Source organism: Thamnophis elegans, chromosome 8 (assembly GCF_009769535.1).
Source record: "Thamnophis elegans isolate rThaEle1 chromosome 8, rThaEle1.pri, whole genome shotgun sequence".
NCBI classification, from domain to species: domain Eukaryota; kingdom Metazoa; phylum Chordata; class Lepidosauria; order Squamata; family Colubridae; genus Thamnophis; species Thamnophis elegans.
In genome coordinates this window covers 70,299,510-70,317,000 of record NC_045548.1, presented here as the reverse complement: position 1 = coordinate 70,317,000, position 17,491 = coordinate 70,299,510, and the positions used below count along the sequence as shown (strand labels likewise).

The 17,491-nt window shown below is 43.5% G+C and overlaps 1 protein-coding gene across 2 annotated transcripts in view; it reads left to right on the top strand.

Moving 5' to 3' along the window:
* The window catches only part of ASAP1 (ArfGAP with SH3 domain, ankyrin repeat and PH domain 1), a 174,964-nt gene that overhangs the window by 31,032 nt on the left and 126,441 nt on the right, over window positions 1-17,491 (top strand). For both annotated transcript variants that reach the window (XM_032222635.1, XM_032222634.1), the window contains exon 2: window positions 3,335-3,414. In XM_032222635.1, coding sequence (XP_032078526.1) covers window positions 3,356-3,414 — 59 coding nt within the window. In that variant the 5' untranslated portion in view covers window positions 3,335-3,355. The remainder of the gene's footprint in view (window positions 1-3,334; window positions 3,415-17,491) is intronic.

Below are 17,491 nucleotides of genomic sequence, written 5' to 3'. Positions count from 1 at the left end.
TTATATACCGCTTCATAGGGCTTTCAGCCCTCTCTAAGCGGTTTACAGAATCAGCATATCGCCCCCCACAGTCTGAGTCCTCATTTCACCCACCTCGGAAGGCTGAATCAACCTTGAGCCAGTGAGATTAGAACCGCTGAACTGCAGATAACAGTCAGCTGAAGTGGTCTGCAGTACTGCACCCTAACCACTGCGCCACCTCGGCTCTATAACTCAAAGCGGTGAACATAATCTTCCTTCCTCTCTTGTTTTCCTCACAACAGCAACCTTGTGAGGTGGGATGGGCTGAGAGAGAGTGAATGGCCCAGGTCACCCAGCCGGCTTTCATGCCTAAAAGGGAACTATAACTTCCAATCTCCTAGTGATTGACCCAAAGTCCCCCAGCTGGCTTTTGTTCCCGAGAAAGCATAAAACACAATCTTAGTCCCCAAAACCCTCTTTTATTTATACGGCTGTGAATTATGGTCATTCACAGCCTGCAAGGCTTCACAAACAGCATGTGAAGATTCCGACAGATGTCTGCTTGAGTTGACACAGTCTTTCAGGGGAATGTTGATAAACACCAACCTTATCTCCCTGGGAACGCTGCCAGAGACCTAACTGCCAAATGCAGAGCAAGGCCAAACTTAGCACAGAGTCAAACAGAACTTTTCAAAGCTTGAATCTACCAGATGAACTAATTGCTTCCTGCAAAGGCTCACACCTGGTTTGCTCTTCTTTTATATCTTATGGGAGGGGCCAATCATCTCCAAGCCTTACTCCCAAGTCGACCTTGTTTTCTTAATTGTTCTTGCCTTTTGGCAGCTCTGCGCATGTGCACACTGGGAACAGGCTCCCACTGTTCTTCTGCCTCGCTGATGTCAGACTCCAGAGTCTCTGGAGTCAGCAATTAACTACCAGATGGCCTTGGTCCCCTCTCTACCTCTGATGCAGAGCCCTTATCCAAGCCTTCCCCAGACTCCAGGACTGGCCCATGCTCCTCCCCAACCTCCTCACTGTCTGAATCTGCTGGCAGCTCTGTGGGCCACAACATTTACTTCCAATAAAGGCATAAGCAATAGAAGTCTACAAACACAATGCCTACAAAAATCTCTGAATTTTAAGGCGGAAGGGACTGAATGTCATGCTTGAGGGCTTCCTGTTGGTACCTGTGTCACAATTATGATGCAGAATCCTGACCCAGATCAGCCGTCAGTTTGATACTACAGGGTTGTATTTCTATTCTTAAAGGGTTTTTTTTTCTGTTTTCTCTTGGCAATGAAAAGAAACACACGACATCATGGCTTGGATTAAAGAATTAGACTAAGCAGTGCTTCAGTTTTTCTGGTTCTGACGTACACTGACATATGAACCTAGACTTTGACAAAAAGAAAATGAAATGAAATGTAATCAATCTTTATTATGGTCCTAGACCTGCACAATTAATTAAAGCAACAATTAATCCAGAAGTTGTGAATGCCCCAACACTGGAAGTCTTTAAGAAGATGTTGGATAGCCATTTGTCTGAAATGGTATAGGGTTTCCTGCCTAGGCAGGAGGTTGGACTAGAAGACCTCCAAGGTCCCTTCCAACTCTGCTATTGTATTGTATTGTATTGTAAGGCATGGTGGAAGAATACAGTCCATTAAAGAAGGCATGGGTATATAAGTGTTGTAAAAAATGTGTAGGGAGATATAAAGAGTTACATAAAAGGCATTTAAAATATATATGGCTGTATTTGTGATTATGAACGAACAATGTAAATTAAAAGATTGTACGCTGTTACTACTCTGCGGTGACCAAATAAAATTAAACGTGATTTATGATTTAGCATGATGTGTGAATCCGATCTTAAAGGTGTTGTGGTGGTATGAATGCTTACCTCAAAGTGACTAGCAATTTATTTACTTGTTTATCTTTATCCTGCCTTTATTATTTCTATAAATGACACAAGACAACAAATGGTTGTCAGCTGAGGGCTACTTGAATTCACAAAACCTTTATGAGCAGCTGCTCTTATTGATGTTTTCTCATTATATTGTAGTCTCTAGAATTGGGTATCAATGATTGTTGTTGTTAGTTACAAAGTCATGTCCAACCCCCATGGACAACGTTCCTCTAGGCCTTCCTGTCCTCTACCATCCTCCGGAGTCCATTGAACCTCAAGCCAACTGCTTCAGTGACTCCATCCAGCCACCTCCTTCTCTGCTGTCCCCTTCTTCTTTTGCCCTCCATTGTTCCCAGCATGAGGCTCTTCTCCAGGGAGTCCTTCCTTCTCATTAGGTGGCCAAAGTATTTGAGTTTCATCTTCAGGATCTGGCCTTCTAAACAGCAGTCAGGGTTGATCTCCTCTAGGACTGACCGGTTGGATGGCCTTGCAGTCCAAGGGACTCGCAGGAGTCTTCTCCAGCACCAGAGTTCAAAGGCCTCCATTCTTTGGCACGCAGCCTTCCTTATGGTCCAACTTTCACAGACATCCGTTGCAACTGGGAAAACTACAGTCTTGACTCACTTTTGTTGGCAAGGTGATGTCGCTGCTTTTTGGGATGCTGTCTAGATTTGCCATAGCTTTCCTCCCCAGGAGCATCTTTTAATTTCTTTGCTGCAGTCCCCCTCTGTGGTGATCTTGAAGCCCAGGAAAATAAATAAATCTGTCACTACCTCTATTCCTTCCCCGTCTATTTGCCAGGAATTGAGAGGGCCAGATGCCATGATCGTAATCAACGATATCTTTGCTTAAATGCTGTTTTCAATCACTTGAAGAAAAACTGACTTGGATCACGCAAAACGCCACAGTAGTTTAAAAAGGGACCATTTATTTGTGGTTCTTTATATTTTAAGAATTCCATCACTGCCTTAGCCGGGTCATTGCGTTAAGATGTAATGAGAGTTTATTTATTCGGTCAAGCTATATTATGGAAATGCAGGAGCAAGATTTTATTAATCTGGACGTAAGAGTTTACTGCGCATTTCTTTTTTTCTTCTTCTCAAGGGAGAGTTGCAGGAAGAATTTCCTTAATCAACTGGGATGTGGGATGAAATGGTTATAATTTGAACAGTTTCTGCCACACAGAGATAAAGAAACAAAATTGCTGTGTCAACTACAGTACAAGAAGTTTAATTGTTTACTTTAGAAGAGTTTTTTTTTTTAATGTCAAATGACTTGGCGGCTGTTCTTGTGGGAATTATATCTTGTAACTGTGCACATTGTTTTTGCTTGTTCGAGTATGAAGTGAGCTATTGAGAAAACAGTGCAGAGGTGTGCTTAATAAGTGTGCCTTTTTGTGGATCTATTCTCTTTGATTTTAATTAGCGTGTCCCTCTTTTCCTTCCCTCGCCCCTCAAACTTCTGCAGGTAATTTTCTTGGGTTGAGACATGAGATCTTCAGCTTCCAGATTGTCGAGCTTCTCCTCAAGAGATTCATTATGGAATCGGTAAGAAACAGTATTTTAAGCCAAAAAAAAAAAACCCACAACAGCTTGGCGAAATCTTCCGAAGTGTAACGTTGCGTTGAAGACTCCTGTCTGTTGTTAGGAGTTATAAAATTGTGGCCTTTTGAGAAACGGTTCTGCAATTTTGGGAAATCTAGTAGCAATAGCAGTTAGACTTATATACTGCTTCATAGGGCTTTCAGCCCTCTTTAAGCAGTTTACAGAGTCAGCATATTGCCCCCAACAATCCGGGTCCTCATTTTACCCACCTCGGAAGGATGGAAGGCTGAGTCAACCCTGAGCTGGTGAGATTTGAACAGCCGAACTGCCGAACTGCCGAACTAGCAGTCAGCTGAAGTAGCCTGCAGTACTGCACTCTAACCACTGTGTCACCTCGGCTCACTGACTCTTCCCTTGCTCTACTTTTGGAGATTTTAATATCCTTTTTTTTTTTATCATCTTGGCGTTTTTTTTTTTAATGCTCAACTTGATGTTTGATCCTTGCTGCATTCATTGTTAAAACACTAGTCTTGTTTTGATTGAGATAATAAAAGAATAAGCACAATGACCCATGAACAGAGAAAAGAAACACACATACACAGGCAGCCAATGTCATTTGAACAGAGAAAGATGGGATGCAAATACAATAACAAAAAAAAAAGAGATAATTTTTCCTGATCTCTGTAAAAGTGGCTATTATGGCCATTTAATAAACAGGGAAATAAGATGGAAATACTTGACAATGAGTGAGGTTCGTGGCCTTTTCACATGCGGTAAATCTTGACTTACACATACTCAGCTGCTGTAAAAAAATCGCGCAGACTGATTATAAATTGCAGCACAATTCAGTAGCACAAATGATCCATTGGAATTTGTGCAAAAATTATAATATTAAAACAGCAACAAATTGGTGGGAACATCAGCCTGAAAAAGTCACCGAAAATCAGATGGTCAAGATCTTGTGGGATTTTCGCATACAAACAGACAAAATATTGGCGCATAATACACCAGACATCACATTGGTTGAGAAAAATAAGGTCACAATCATAGACATCGCAATACCAGGTGATAGCAGGGTCGCTGAGAAGGAACAAGAAAAAATCGCAAAATACCAGGACTTAAAAATTGAAATTCAACGATTATGGCACAAACCAGCAGTGGTAATTCCAGTGGTAATTGGCACACTGGGTGCTATTCCAAAAGCATTGGAATTACATTTAAAACAGTTAAAAATTGACAAAATCACCATCAGTCAAATGCAAAAAGCCGCACTGCTTGGATCTGCACGCATATTACGAAAATACGTTACAATGTCCTAGGCCCCTGGGTGGGGCCCGACTAGTAACCAATGCCAAATCTGGCGAAACAACTGGCCGCTGTGATACAATTGTATAATGGTAGTATCTTATAGCATTACTTGTACAGGTAGTACTTGACGTACAACAGTTCGTTTAGTGACTGTTCAAAGTTATGATGGCACTGAAAAAAGCAACTGATGACCGCTTTTTACCCTTATGACCCTCTGCAGCATCCCCATGGCCATGGGACCAAAATTCAGATGCTTGGCCACTGACTCATATTTATGACGATTGCAGTGTCCTGGGTGTGTGTGTGTGTCACGTGATCCCCTTTTGTGACCTTCTGACCAGCAAAGTCAATGGAGAAGCCAGATTTGCTTAACAACCATGCCACTAACTTAGCAACTTGCAGTGATTCACTTAACAACTGTGGCACAAAAGGTCGTAAAACGAGGCAATGTTCACTTAATCAAATATTTCCCTTAGTAACAAAACTTTGAGGCGCAACCACTGTGGTCATAAGCCAAGCTTTCCGGTGCTGGAGAAGTTGATGGGGTATTTTATCCTGTCCGTATTTACTTCCATCTCTAAATTCTGTATGAATAGCCGCCATTGATAGCGGTGCTTAATTTTATGCAGAGTAGTTTGGATGATCAAAGCACTTAATCCAAATTAGTTTTGTAGCAACCTCCTTTGATAAGCTGATATTATCCCAAGGTTACGGCAAGCGAAAGCAAGATAGATTAAAGCTTCAAAGGTAGCCTTTCTTTCTTTACTGGGAATTATAAAAGTTGAAAGCAAAACAGCTGGTGGGCTTCAGGTTTAATAAGTGGGAGATGCTTGTTTTTATAAGGCCATTTAATTGTTGGCAATTTTCTGGCTGATGGCCAAATCTGGCCTTAGAGCCAGTGCAATAGTACTACAAAAACCATATTGCAAATATCACCAAAGGTGGTTCCTATTTTTCTACTTGCATTTCTTATGTGCTTTCGAACTGGTAGGTTGGCAGAAGCTGGGACAAATAACGGGAGCTCACTCCGTTACATGGCTCTAGGGACTTGAACCGCTGAATTGCTGACATTCTGATTGACAAGCTCAGCATCTTAGCCACTGAGCCACTGCATCCCCATAATAGGATGCATAGAATAGCTCAAAGCACACATTCCAGTAGAGAGAAGTTCCTTGAGAATGGGCTCCAGCACAAGTTTGAAAGCTCGGAAGACTAAACCTCTGGTCTCGGCATCCAACCCAGATTGGATCCTGCAATAAACATTTTAACTTCCTCATATGTAAACTGAGAAAGTTGAACAACTCAAAGTAGGATGCATTATTAACCTACCATCCCGGAAGAGTAAAATCAGCAATGCTGCCAGTTATGGTGACACCACAAACAAGACTTACAATTTCTTGACATACAGAATACTGAAAGGAAGTTTTTATTGTGAGCTTATCTTAAGTTCACAGTAAGGAGTTGGAGAAGGCAAAGACCTCCCTACTCCATCCACTTCCTAATTCTAAAAGATCAGAATAGCGTACATGTTTCCTCTCTTTTATTCTCGCAGTAATCTTTGGAGGTAGGCTAGGATAACTGAGGATTTCATCATTGAATAGGAAATCAAGCATGGGTTTTGTGGACCTAATTCTCACGTTTCCCTCAATCTAACACTCCCCAACCAGAGGTGGTATTCTGCTGGTTCGCCCCGGGTTCAGGTGAACCAGTAATGGCGGCAGCAGGAGGCTCCGCCCACCTACCCAGACATCATCACAGATGCCTTGCGCATGCGCAAAAAATTCTGACAATCTTTTCTACGTCTTCTCACATTGAACAATCAAGTATTCTTATTCACTTTTTTCTAATTAAAAAAAGAGCAAGCAATCCAAGCTTGGGAGAATTTTAATTGAAATATTCAGTTATCCCCACACTCAGATAGTTACAACTGGTAGTTGCTATAAAACCAAGACATTAATATTCTATTATTTTGGACTATTTTAAAGCTCAATTAAAAGGGGGTGTGTCAAAGGGAATGGGGGGGGGGGGATTTACTGGTGTAGATTTCTATCTATTGTCCAGGATCCTTGCCCAACCTGGTTTTAATCTCTAATTCCTGACCTAGATTTTTCTTTCATTTACATGATTGAAAATCATACATATTTTATATAATCATAAGGTCTGGAAAGGACTGTTTTATTAGACTGTTCTCTGCTGCTTTACTATAGCTATTCATAACCTCTGGAATTATTGTTTTCATTAATTTTTCCTCCGCCTTAAATAAATAATGCAATGCTTTTCATTTTCTGGCAATAAAATGAATTTGCTCAGTGTGAAGAGAGTCTGTGAAGCAAAAGTATCAAAAATAATAATAATTTTTAAAAAAAAACCTGGGAGAGTGCTTAAAAGGAAAATCTAAAAATAAATAGATTAAAATACAGGTAGCCCTCAAGTTAGAACCCCAATGGAGCTTGTTCATTACAGTCGTAAGTCGTAACGGTTGTAAAACGGGGCAGTCACGTGACCACCCCGATTTCGCAATGTTTTTTTGAGGAGGCTGTTAGGACGAATGCGGGAGTTGTGAAACCAACCGTGCCATTGTTAAGTGAACCCGTTGTTCACGGTGGCACAATTTTGCCGAAAACTAGAAGTCAATGGCAGTTTGGGGCAAAACTGTTGTAAAACCGCAGGACACCACAAACGGCAGTAAATGCAGCAATGCGTTGCCAAGTGCCAGAAGTGTGGTCATGTGACTACGGGGGGGGGGGAGAAATCACAACTTTGGATCAGGTTGTGAGTCTCCTTTTTTCATCTGTTCTTTAACTTGGTCACCAAGCAACCGTAGCGTGCAGGGCCTACACTAAATTACATACCTTTGATTCTTCAATAGCTTCCAGATCTCCAAGAAATTTCAGCAAGGCTGTTGTGGCCTGTGTGCGGCCAGTGGGGCTGGTGGCAGTCTCAGACAATGAGGAGGTTGGGGAGGAACATGGGCCAGTCCTGGAGTCTGGGGGAGGCTCTGACGAGGGCTGTGCATCAGAGGCAGAGATGGGGCCAGAGCCATCCAACAGTCATCATCTGTCTTCAGAGTCAGAGATCAGTGGGGCAAAAGAACAGCTGGAGCCTGTTCCCCATGTGTGCATGCACAGAGCTGCCAGGAGAAGGGAACAGCTAAGTAACAATTGCCGACTCAGGAATACCGCTACAGGTGGCCGGTGAATGGCCCCTCCCATAGGGAATAAAGAGGCGCGAAAGGAGTGGAGTTTGCAGGAGACAATTACCGTAGTTCAATTCATTAGGGTGGAGATTTGTTCCTGACTTCTTTCCAAGCATTGTCGGCTACAGCGTGGCGTTTGGAAGATATCGGCCTGGCAGCTCTCCAAGCCTGATAAAGGTCTGTAGTTGTGAAATCTCTTGAAAGACCGTTGGCCGGGACTTTGCTGGAGAGGAATTCCCTTTAACCTAAATAAAAGGGGTTTTATCGGGACGAGGAGTCTACTTCACGATCTTGGGAAGGCCAGGGCAGAACAAAGGCAGTGGATTTTTGATTGAAAATGTTACTGCGTATGTGTGTGTGCGTGTGTGTGCCATGCACACACAAAACACACACACACAAACACACACACACACTCTCTCTTACAAAGATATATATAAAATCATAAGGTCTGTAAAGGACTGCTTTATTATACTTTATTATTAGACTACCTGTACAGTAGTCAGTTTGGGAAGTTTTACTGCAGCTAATCATATTCCAATATCTGAGGGGCTGCCACAAAGAAGAATAGGTCAACCTAGTCTCCAAAGCACCTGAAGGCAGGAGAAGCGATGATGGAGGGAAACTCATCGAGGAGAGAAGCAACCTAGAACTGAGGAGAAATTTCCTGGCAGTGCGAACAATTAACCAGTGGAACGACTTGGCTCCAGAAGTTATGAGTGCTCCATCTCTGCAGGTTTTTAAGAAGAGGTTGGACAGACATTTGTCTGGAATGGTACAGAGCCTCCTTCTTGAGCAGGGGGTTGGACTAGAAGACCTCCAAGGTCCCTTCCAACTCTGTTAGTCTGTACTCTGTGTTCCAATAACTAAGGGGCTGCAGCAAAGAAGAGAGAGTCAACCTATCCTCCAAAGCACCTGAATGCCGGACTAGAAGCAATGGGTGGAAACTAATTGAGGAGAGAAGCAACCTAGAACTGAGGAGAAAATTTCCTGACAGTGGAACAACTTGCCTCCAAAAGTTGTGAATGCTTCAACACTGGACGTTTTTTAAGAGATTGGACAACTATTTGTCTGAAGTGGTATAGGGTTTCCTCAGGGGTAGGTTCCTGCCAGTTCTAACCTCTTCTATAGAAGAGATTCCACAAATCTACCATGCCGTTTAGAACCGGTTCCAGCTCTCCCCCCCCCCCCCGGCCCATGCGCACATCATCAAGATGAAGAGCGAGAGGGGGAATTCTGGGAGTTGAAGTCCACAAGTCTTAAAGCTATCACGTTTGAGCACCCCTGGGTTTTTTTTTTCCTAAAGGGTTAGGGGTGCAAGGGTCTTCTAACTTGACAGCTTTAAGACTTGCGTGCTTCAAATGCCAGAGTTTCTGAGCCAACATTTGGGTTGCTAAGCAAGAGCGTTGTTAAGTGAGTTTCACTACATTTTACAAGTTGGCCACGCCCACCCAGCCACATGGCTGGCAAGCCACTCCCACAAAGCAGGCCACACCTACAGAAGAGGTTCTAAAAAAAATTGAAACCCACCACTGGGTTTCCTGCTCGGGCAGGAGGTTGAACTGGAAAACCTCCAAGGTCTCTTCCCACTCTGTTATTCTGTATAGGGTCAATGATTTCATCCTATTATTGTTCTTTACACTTGACCATTTTAGCAATTGCCAACAGCCTTTTGCACCGAGAAAGTAGAATGGAAAAGCGACTCCATTCCAGCAATCCCATTATCTTCCTCCCACCCCTGCCAAACACACCTCCTAGCCCTCTCCGGCTCTTTACGCATTTCTCATTCACTGCATTTTCCGTTTCTTTCCTAAATGCCGCTGTTCCAAAGTATAGGGCTTTATTGCTTATTGTTCTTGCAAATCGCGAATGCCTTAAATGCCTTTGTTAAAGCGTAACTTGCTCTGGCATGACGGCTTCAAAACACAAAGGCCAAACTGAATCAGCAAGCAAGTCAGCTTATCATCTGCAGCTCCGGGTTCAGCTTCCCTTCAACTTCTGAGGATTTTTTTATTTCCTTTCCGGCATATTTTTTTAAAAAAAGATAGATGGTTGAAAGCAGCTTTGGGAATGGGAGGCTCACCTGCTAAAAGAGTCAACTTTCAGATTTTCATAGGCCTTTAATCTCGCCACTTAAATACAAAACACCAGTTTCCTTTAATACTTTTGAGGGGCAGCGGAGAATGCAAAGGGATAAAGGCGTGTCACCCAGGGGCTACACTAGGCGACCTTCCTTTGTTCCTTCAGTAGCTCCCAGTCCTCCAAAAAAATTTCAGAAAGACAGTGGATTTTGATAAATTCTCTGAAAAGCATAGAACATAGAATAATAGAGCTGGAAGGGACCTTGGAGGTCTTCTAGTCCAACCCACCGACTTGAGCAGGAAACCGTATACCCAAGATGGTGAATCTATGGCACGCGTGCCACAGGTGGCATGCGGAGCCATTTCTGAGGGCACACGAGGCGTTGCCCTGTCAGCTTCAGCGCTCATGCATGCGTGCGCTGGCCAGCTGATTTTCAGCCTTGATTTTCAGCCATTTTTCACCCTCCGAAAGGCGAAAAACTGTCCAATGCGTAAACTGGAAATTTGGGCTGTTTCTCGCCCTCTGGAGGTTTCAGAGAAGCCTCCTGAAACTCCAGAAGGAGTAAAACAGCCCAACGGGCAACCCAGAAGTCCGTTCCCGAACCTCTGGTTTGCGTGTTGGGCTGTTTTCCACCCTCTCCAGACTCCTAGAAATCCTCTGGAGTCTGGGGAGGGCGAAAAACAGACCTCCCGGGCCCACCGGAAGTCAGAAAACGGACAGCTTCCTGCCTCCGGAGGGCCTCCAGGTGAGCAGGAAGGCTGTTTTCACCCTTCCCAAGCTCCCAGAAAGCTGTGTGCATATGCACGAGACAGCCTGTCCTGCAGCATGGCTCAAGGGGCATGGCATGGGAGAGCATTAAATTATGGGGTAGGTATGTGCGTAAGCGCGCTAGCCCATGTATGAGGCAAAAATGGTTTGCCATCACTGCCCTATACCATTTCAGACAAATGACTGTTCAGTCTCTTCTTAAAAGCCTGCGGTGATGGAGCACCAGAGGTGGCATTCAGCCAGTTCTGACATGTTCCGGAGAACTAGTAGCGGAAATTTTGAATAGTTCGAAAAACCGGCAGATAGGCTGGCCCCGCCTCTGGTGCCTTCCAGCATCCCAGCTGAACTTCTTCTGTTGCCCTGAACAGGAAAACGGAGCTGGAAAGCAGGTTAGTGGGATGGGGAGGGAATGGGGATTTTGCAGTAACTTTCCCCTGCCATGCCCACAAAGCCATGCCCACAGCGCCAGTAGTAAAAAAAAATTGAATCCCACCACTGTGGAGCACCCACAAATTCTGTAGACTGTTCCATTGCATTATTGCTCTCACTGTTAGGAAATTTATCCTTAGTTCTAAGTTGCTTCTCTTCTTGTTAGTTTCTATCCAGTGACTATGGGTATTCTTAGTCATCCAGGTCATGGTTGTCCCAAAAGGTGCTCTTTTTTTCTAGAGGCAATTGGACTTTCTGGTTTTCCTTTGAGAACATTTTGCTCCTTATCCAAGAAGAAGCTTCTCATCCACACTATCAGAACTGAAGAAGCTTCTTGGATGAGGAGCAAAATGTATTCAAAGGAAAACAAAGTCCAGATGCCTTTTGCAAAAGCACTTATTTATTTGGCTATCATTCATTCACCATATTAATAAAGGTAACGGTAAAGGTTCCCCTTGCACATATGTGCTAGTTGTTCCTGACTCTAGGGGTCTCCGTGGTCACATGGCCGGCATGACTAAACACTAAAGGCGCACGGAACGCTGTTACCTTCCCACCAAAGGTGGTTCCTATTCTTCTCCGTGCATTTTTACATGCTTTCGAACTGCTAGGTTGGCAGAAGCTGGGACAAGTAAAGGGAGCTCACTCCATTATGCGCCACTGGGGATTCGAACCGCCGAAATGCCAACCTCCTTCTCACTAAAGGTGGTTCCTATTCTTCTCCTTGCATTTTTACATGCTTTCGAATTGCTAGGTTGGCAGAATCTGGGACAAGTAAAGGGAGCTCACTCCATTAGGCGCCACTGGGGACTCGAACCGCCAAACTGCCAACCTCCTTCTCACCAAAGGTGGTTCCTATTCTTCTCCGTGCATTTTTACATTGCTTTCGAACTGCTAGGTTGGCAGAAACTGGGACAAGTAAAGGGAGCTCACTCCGTTATGCGCCACTGGGGATTCGAACCGCCGAACTGCCAACCTTTCCGATTGACAAGCTCAGCATCTTAGCTACTGAGCATTCCTCTATCATATTAATAGCATCATTTAATTTTAAACGAGTTTTTTTTCCACTCCCATTTACCACTTGAAAACTCTAAAAATCACATCGCAGCTCCCGAAATAGCTTTCTTGCACCTCTGCTTCTAGCTGTAAGCCCAAACCTCTGTTTCGTCAGCCCCTCGTCTACCAACACTTCCCTCTTTCTTTCAGATTACAGCTGCTGGTTGGTTTTGATATCATATCATCTGGTATGTGTATCTAAAATAGGCACTTAATGTCAAGTGGGGGGAGAGATTTCTCTGTTCATGTATTCAGTATTAGGTGCCCCTGGATATGGTTCCTAGAAGCAAGCACCAGAGACGATTGCTGTTAAAAAATGCTAAAATAAAATAAAAATGCTTAAATTGACATAGTACTCTACTACTCTTTATATAAACTACTGGCAGAATTTGCTACATGCAGAGACTGTTTGCCACACCAAAATATGTGTATATGCTTCTTTTAAGTCTATGTTGGCTGTAACAGAATAACAGAGTTGGAAGGGACCTTGGAGGTCTTCTAGTCCAACCCTCTGCTCAAGCAGGAACCCCGATAACATTTCAGACAAATGGTTTTCCAATCTCTTCTAAAACATCCAGTGTTGGAGTACTCACAACTTCTGCTAGCAAGCAAGTTATTCTACCAATTAATTGTTGTAACTATCAGGAAATTTCTCCTAAATTCTAAGTTGCTTCTCTCCTTGATTAGTTTCCATCCATTGCTTCTTGCCCTGCCTTCAGCTGCTTTGGAGGATAGGTTGACCCGCTCTTCTTTGTGGCAGCCCCTGAGATATTGGAAGATGCTATTATGCCACCCATAGTCCTTCTTTTCATTAAACTAGACATGCCTAGTTCCCTCAATATCATATGTTTTAGCCTCCAGCCCCCAATCATCTTTGTTGCTCTTCTCCGCACTCTAGAGTCTCAGAATCAGAATAGAGCTGGAAGGGAACTTTGAGGTCTTCTAGTCTAGCCCCCTTCTCAAGCAGGAGATCCTATATACCATTTCAGACAAGTGACTGTCCAGCCTCTTCTAAAAAACCTCCAGTGATGAAGCACCCATAACGTTTGAAGGCAACTTCTGTTCCACTGGTTGATTGTCCTCACTGTTAGAAAGTTTCTTTTCAATTCCAGGTTCTGTCCTTGATTTGTTTCCATCCGTTGTTTCTTGTCCTGCCCTCCGGTCCGTTGGAAAATAGATCGACCCATTTGTGGCAGTATTTCAAATACTTGAATACTGCTATCATGTCCCCCTTAGTCCTTCTTTTCTCTAGACTAGCCAAACCCAAATCCTGCAACCTAAATCCTTCATATGTTTTGGTCTCCAGGCCTTTAATTGTCTTAGTTGCTCTTAATCATCTTAGTTGCTCTTCAACTTTCAGTTCCTAGTGATGAGTCTGGAAAAGCAGAGATATTGATATAAAGACAAAAAAGCAGGCCAGTTAGAGCAATAGTCTTCCCTATAATGACATATGGGTCATTCATTGGAGAAGTCAAAATGCTAGGAATGGTTAGTGGAAAAAGAAGAAGGGGCAAACAAAGAACACGCTGGCTTGATAACGTCAAATCTGAGACAAAGTTGAACATCCAACAATTGAAAAAAGCTGTGCTTGACAAGGTTGCATGGAGAGCATTTGCCTATAAAGACACCAAAAAGCCAGACATGACTAAAAACAACAAGTGATGTCTATGGAGATTCTTAGTCATCTAGGTCATGGTTGTCCCAGGGGTGCTTTTCCAAGGGGCAGCTGGACTTTCTGGTTTTTCTATGAAGATGTTTTGCTTCTCATCCAAGAAGCTTCTTGCGTTCCTTCTCATCCAAGAAGCTTCTTGCGTTCCTTCTCATCCAAGAAGCTTATTCAGCTCATCCAAGAAGTTTCTTCAGCTTCTTCTCATGGAAGAAATGTCTTCAGCTTCTCCTTATCCAAGAGGTTTCTTCAGCTTCTTCTCATCCAAGAAGCTTCTTCAGCTTCTTCTCATCCAAGAAATATATTCAGCTTGTCCAAGAAGCTTCTTCCATTCCTTCTCATCCAAGAAGCTGTTTCAACTCCTTCTCATCCAAGAAGCTTATTCAGATGTTTCACTTCTCATCCAAGAAGCTTCTTGCGTTCCTTCTCATCCAAGAAGCTTATTCAGCTCATCCAAGAAGTTTCTTCAGCTTCTTCTCATGGAAGAAATGTCTTCAGCTTCTTCTCATCCAAGAAGCTTCTTCAGCTTCTTCTCATCCAAGAAATCTATTCAGCTTGTCCAAGAAGCTTCTTCAGCTCCTTTTCATCCAAGAAGCTTCTTCCGTTCCTTCTCATCCAAGAAGCTTATTCAGATGTTTCGCTTCTCATCCAAGAAGCTTATTTAGCTCATCCAAGAAGTTTCTTCAGCTTCTTCTCATGAAAGAAATGTCTTCAGCTTCTCCTCATCCAAGAGGTTTCTTCAACTCCTCATCCAAGAAGCTTCTTCAGCTTCTTTTCATCCAAGAAGCTTCTTGGATGAACTAAAGCTGAACTAAAGCTGAAGAAGCTTCTTGGATGAGAAGTGAAACATCTTCAAACAAAAACCAGAAAGTCCAGTTGCCTCTTGAAAAAGCACTTTTGGGACAACAACTAATGAGGGTTAGTTTAGCTAACCATCACAGGAGAAGCTGAATAGGTACAAAAGCTTATGGCAAGCGAAAGTTCTTGAAACACACCTACTAAAAGTTATAACAAGAAGTTCCAATTAGGGAAGAAATAAAAGACAGCAGCAGTAGTCAAAGACGACTGCAAAACGAAAAACAAAAAGCGAAGATCCCAAAAACAATAAAGGACGTAAAAAGAAGGTAGGACAAGGGACAGAAGCTTTTCCCCGGGCATTTCAAGGACTAAATTATCCAGAATTCTTTGCCCCAAGGGACTGCTTTAATGGCTTCTGAAAATCTCCGGGGTTAAGTAGAGATGAAATCTACGGATGGAAGGGGGATACGCTCAGGCAAAACGAGACTCATCAGCTAATGGCAAAAAGTGAGTGACCTGCCAGGCAATTGATTTCTTGACCTATCCAAAATGAAATGGAGGGCCTCAGCTGAGTGTAAGTGGGCAAATGAATTAGAGGTTTCTTTCCATAGCCTAAGACTGATGTTAATGAATATGACCACTACCATCCTCTCCCCCACCCCGTCTTCTGAAATGGAATTACCTAACACAATGGGGTCAAAGGGGACATTTCAAAGAGAGGTAGATAAATAGATCTTGATACAGGACATGTAGCTGCTTGCCTGTTCGTTTTACAACTGCTAAGAGACTCAATTCATGATTCGCTGGCCTTCACTGGAGCCTATATATGTATGTTATGCAGCCAAGCCCCTGTGGGGTTTACCATATTTTTCGGAGTATAAGATGCACCAGACTATAAGACGCACCAAAATTTTGAAGAGGCAAATTAAAAAAAAGTTTTTACACTCTGCAGACCGTCACGAAAACATGCCTGTTTTTTTTTTTTTAAAGGGCATGAATAGCCTTTAGGAGACTTGTAGAGTGCTCCTGAAGGCTGGGGGGAGGGGGAAATTGAGCAAAAAACATCCCATTTTTCGTTCATTTCTGCCCTCCCCATCCCCCAGGAGCACTCTATAAGCCTCTTACAGGGTATGCATGGCCATTTTGGTGAAGGAGGCAAGTTTCGGGAGGCAAAAAATGCTGTATTCAGTGTATAAGATGCACCCAGATTTTCAGCCTCTTTTTTGAGGGAAAAAGGTGTGTCTTATACTCTGAAAAATGCAGTATATGAGCTTCCTATTTTGATAGTTTGCAGATTTAAAACAAGCTGGAGATCCCATGGTAGATTGGAAGTTTTAAGAACAGCTTGGACAAACATTTTTTCTGAATGCCATAGAGCCGTGATGGTGAGCCTATGGCATGCGTGCCCATGTCGCCCGGCATGTGCGACCTTGCCTGTTTGTCTTCCGGGTTTCTGGCGTGCATGCGCACACAACCATCATCTGTCCTTCGCATGCAGGCAATACCGAAAACTGGCATGCGCGCCGGCCATCTGATTGTTGGGTGTGCATGTGTGCCAGAGCCCAGAGCCCAGAGGTTCGGCTTTTTTGGAGTGTGGTCCCTTCCCATGCATGGCGGTGCCAAAAACTGGCCTGCGCATGAGTGCCAGCCAGTTGATTTTCAGGCACGCATACGTGCTAGGACCCGGAAGTTTGGCTTTTCTGGAGTGCGACCCCAACTTGTATGTGTATGTGTGTGTGTGTGTGTTTCCATGTGATCTTTTCATCACTCGGTGCTAAAAAGGTTCGCCATCACTGCTATAGGATTTCTGTTTGAGCAGGGGGTTGGACTAGAAGACCTCCAAGGTCCCTTCCAACTCTTTTCTTCTGTCAATATCGCTGAGTTACCATTGGTCATTTCATTTGATTTTTGCCTTCACAGGATGGTTACAGGCAGTCCTCGTCTTAAAACCGTTGGTTTAGTGAGGGTTCGCAGTTACAACGGCGCTGAAAAAAAAGGGACAGGATCCTTTGGGACCTGATATCCGACTGTGGTCGCGTCTCCATGGTCACATGACCAAAATTTGGCAAATGTCATGCATTTATGACACTTGCAGTCTGCCATAGTCATGCGATCCACTTTTGGGACCTTCTGATAAGCAAAGTCAATGGGGAAGCCGGATTCGTTAAAACAACCATGTTCCTAACTTGAACAATTGCAGTGCTTCACTTAGCAACTGTGACGAGAAAAGGTCGCACAGTGGGGCAAAACTCACTTAACATCTGTCTCGCTTAGCGACAGAAATTTTGGGCTCCATTGTGGTTGTAAGAAGAAGACGACTTGTATATAATTTTATTTATTTATTTTATATCCTGCCTTTATTATTTTGTATGAATAACTCAAGGCAGCAAACACCCACAATGTAACTTCCTCCTCCTATTATCCCCACAACAACCACACTGCTAAGCTGAAGGTTGGGATGGGAGAGAGAGACTGGCCCAAAGTCACCCAGTCATGTTTTCATGCCTAGAGTTGGACTAGAACTCACAGTCTCCTGGTGATTGGCCCAAAGTCACCCAGCTGGCTTTCATGTCTAACACAAAACTAGAACTAACAGCTACCTGGCTTCTAATTTGGTGTGTTAACTGGTTCCACCACAAAACCGCGGTAGACAAAAGCGCGCTCGATGAAAGCGCGTACGTGACGTCACCACAGCGCGACGAAAACATCACGCTGTGAGCGGTAAATTTAAAATTAAAGCAAAAACCTTACCCTAACCCCCCCCAAACCTAACCCTAAAC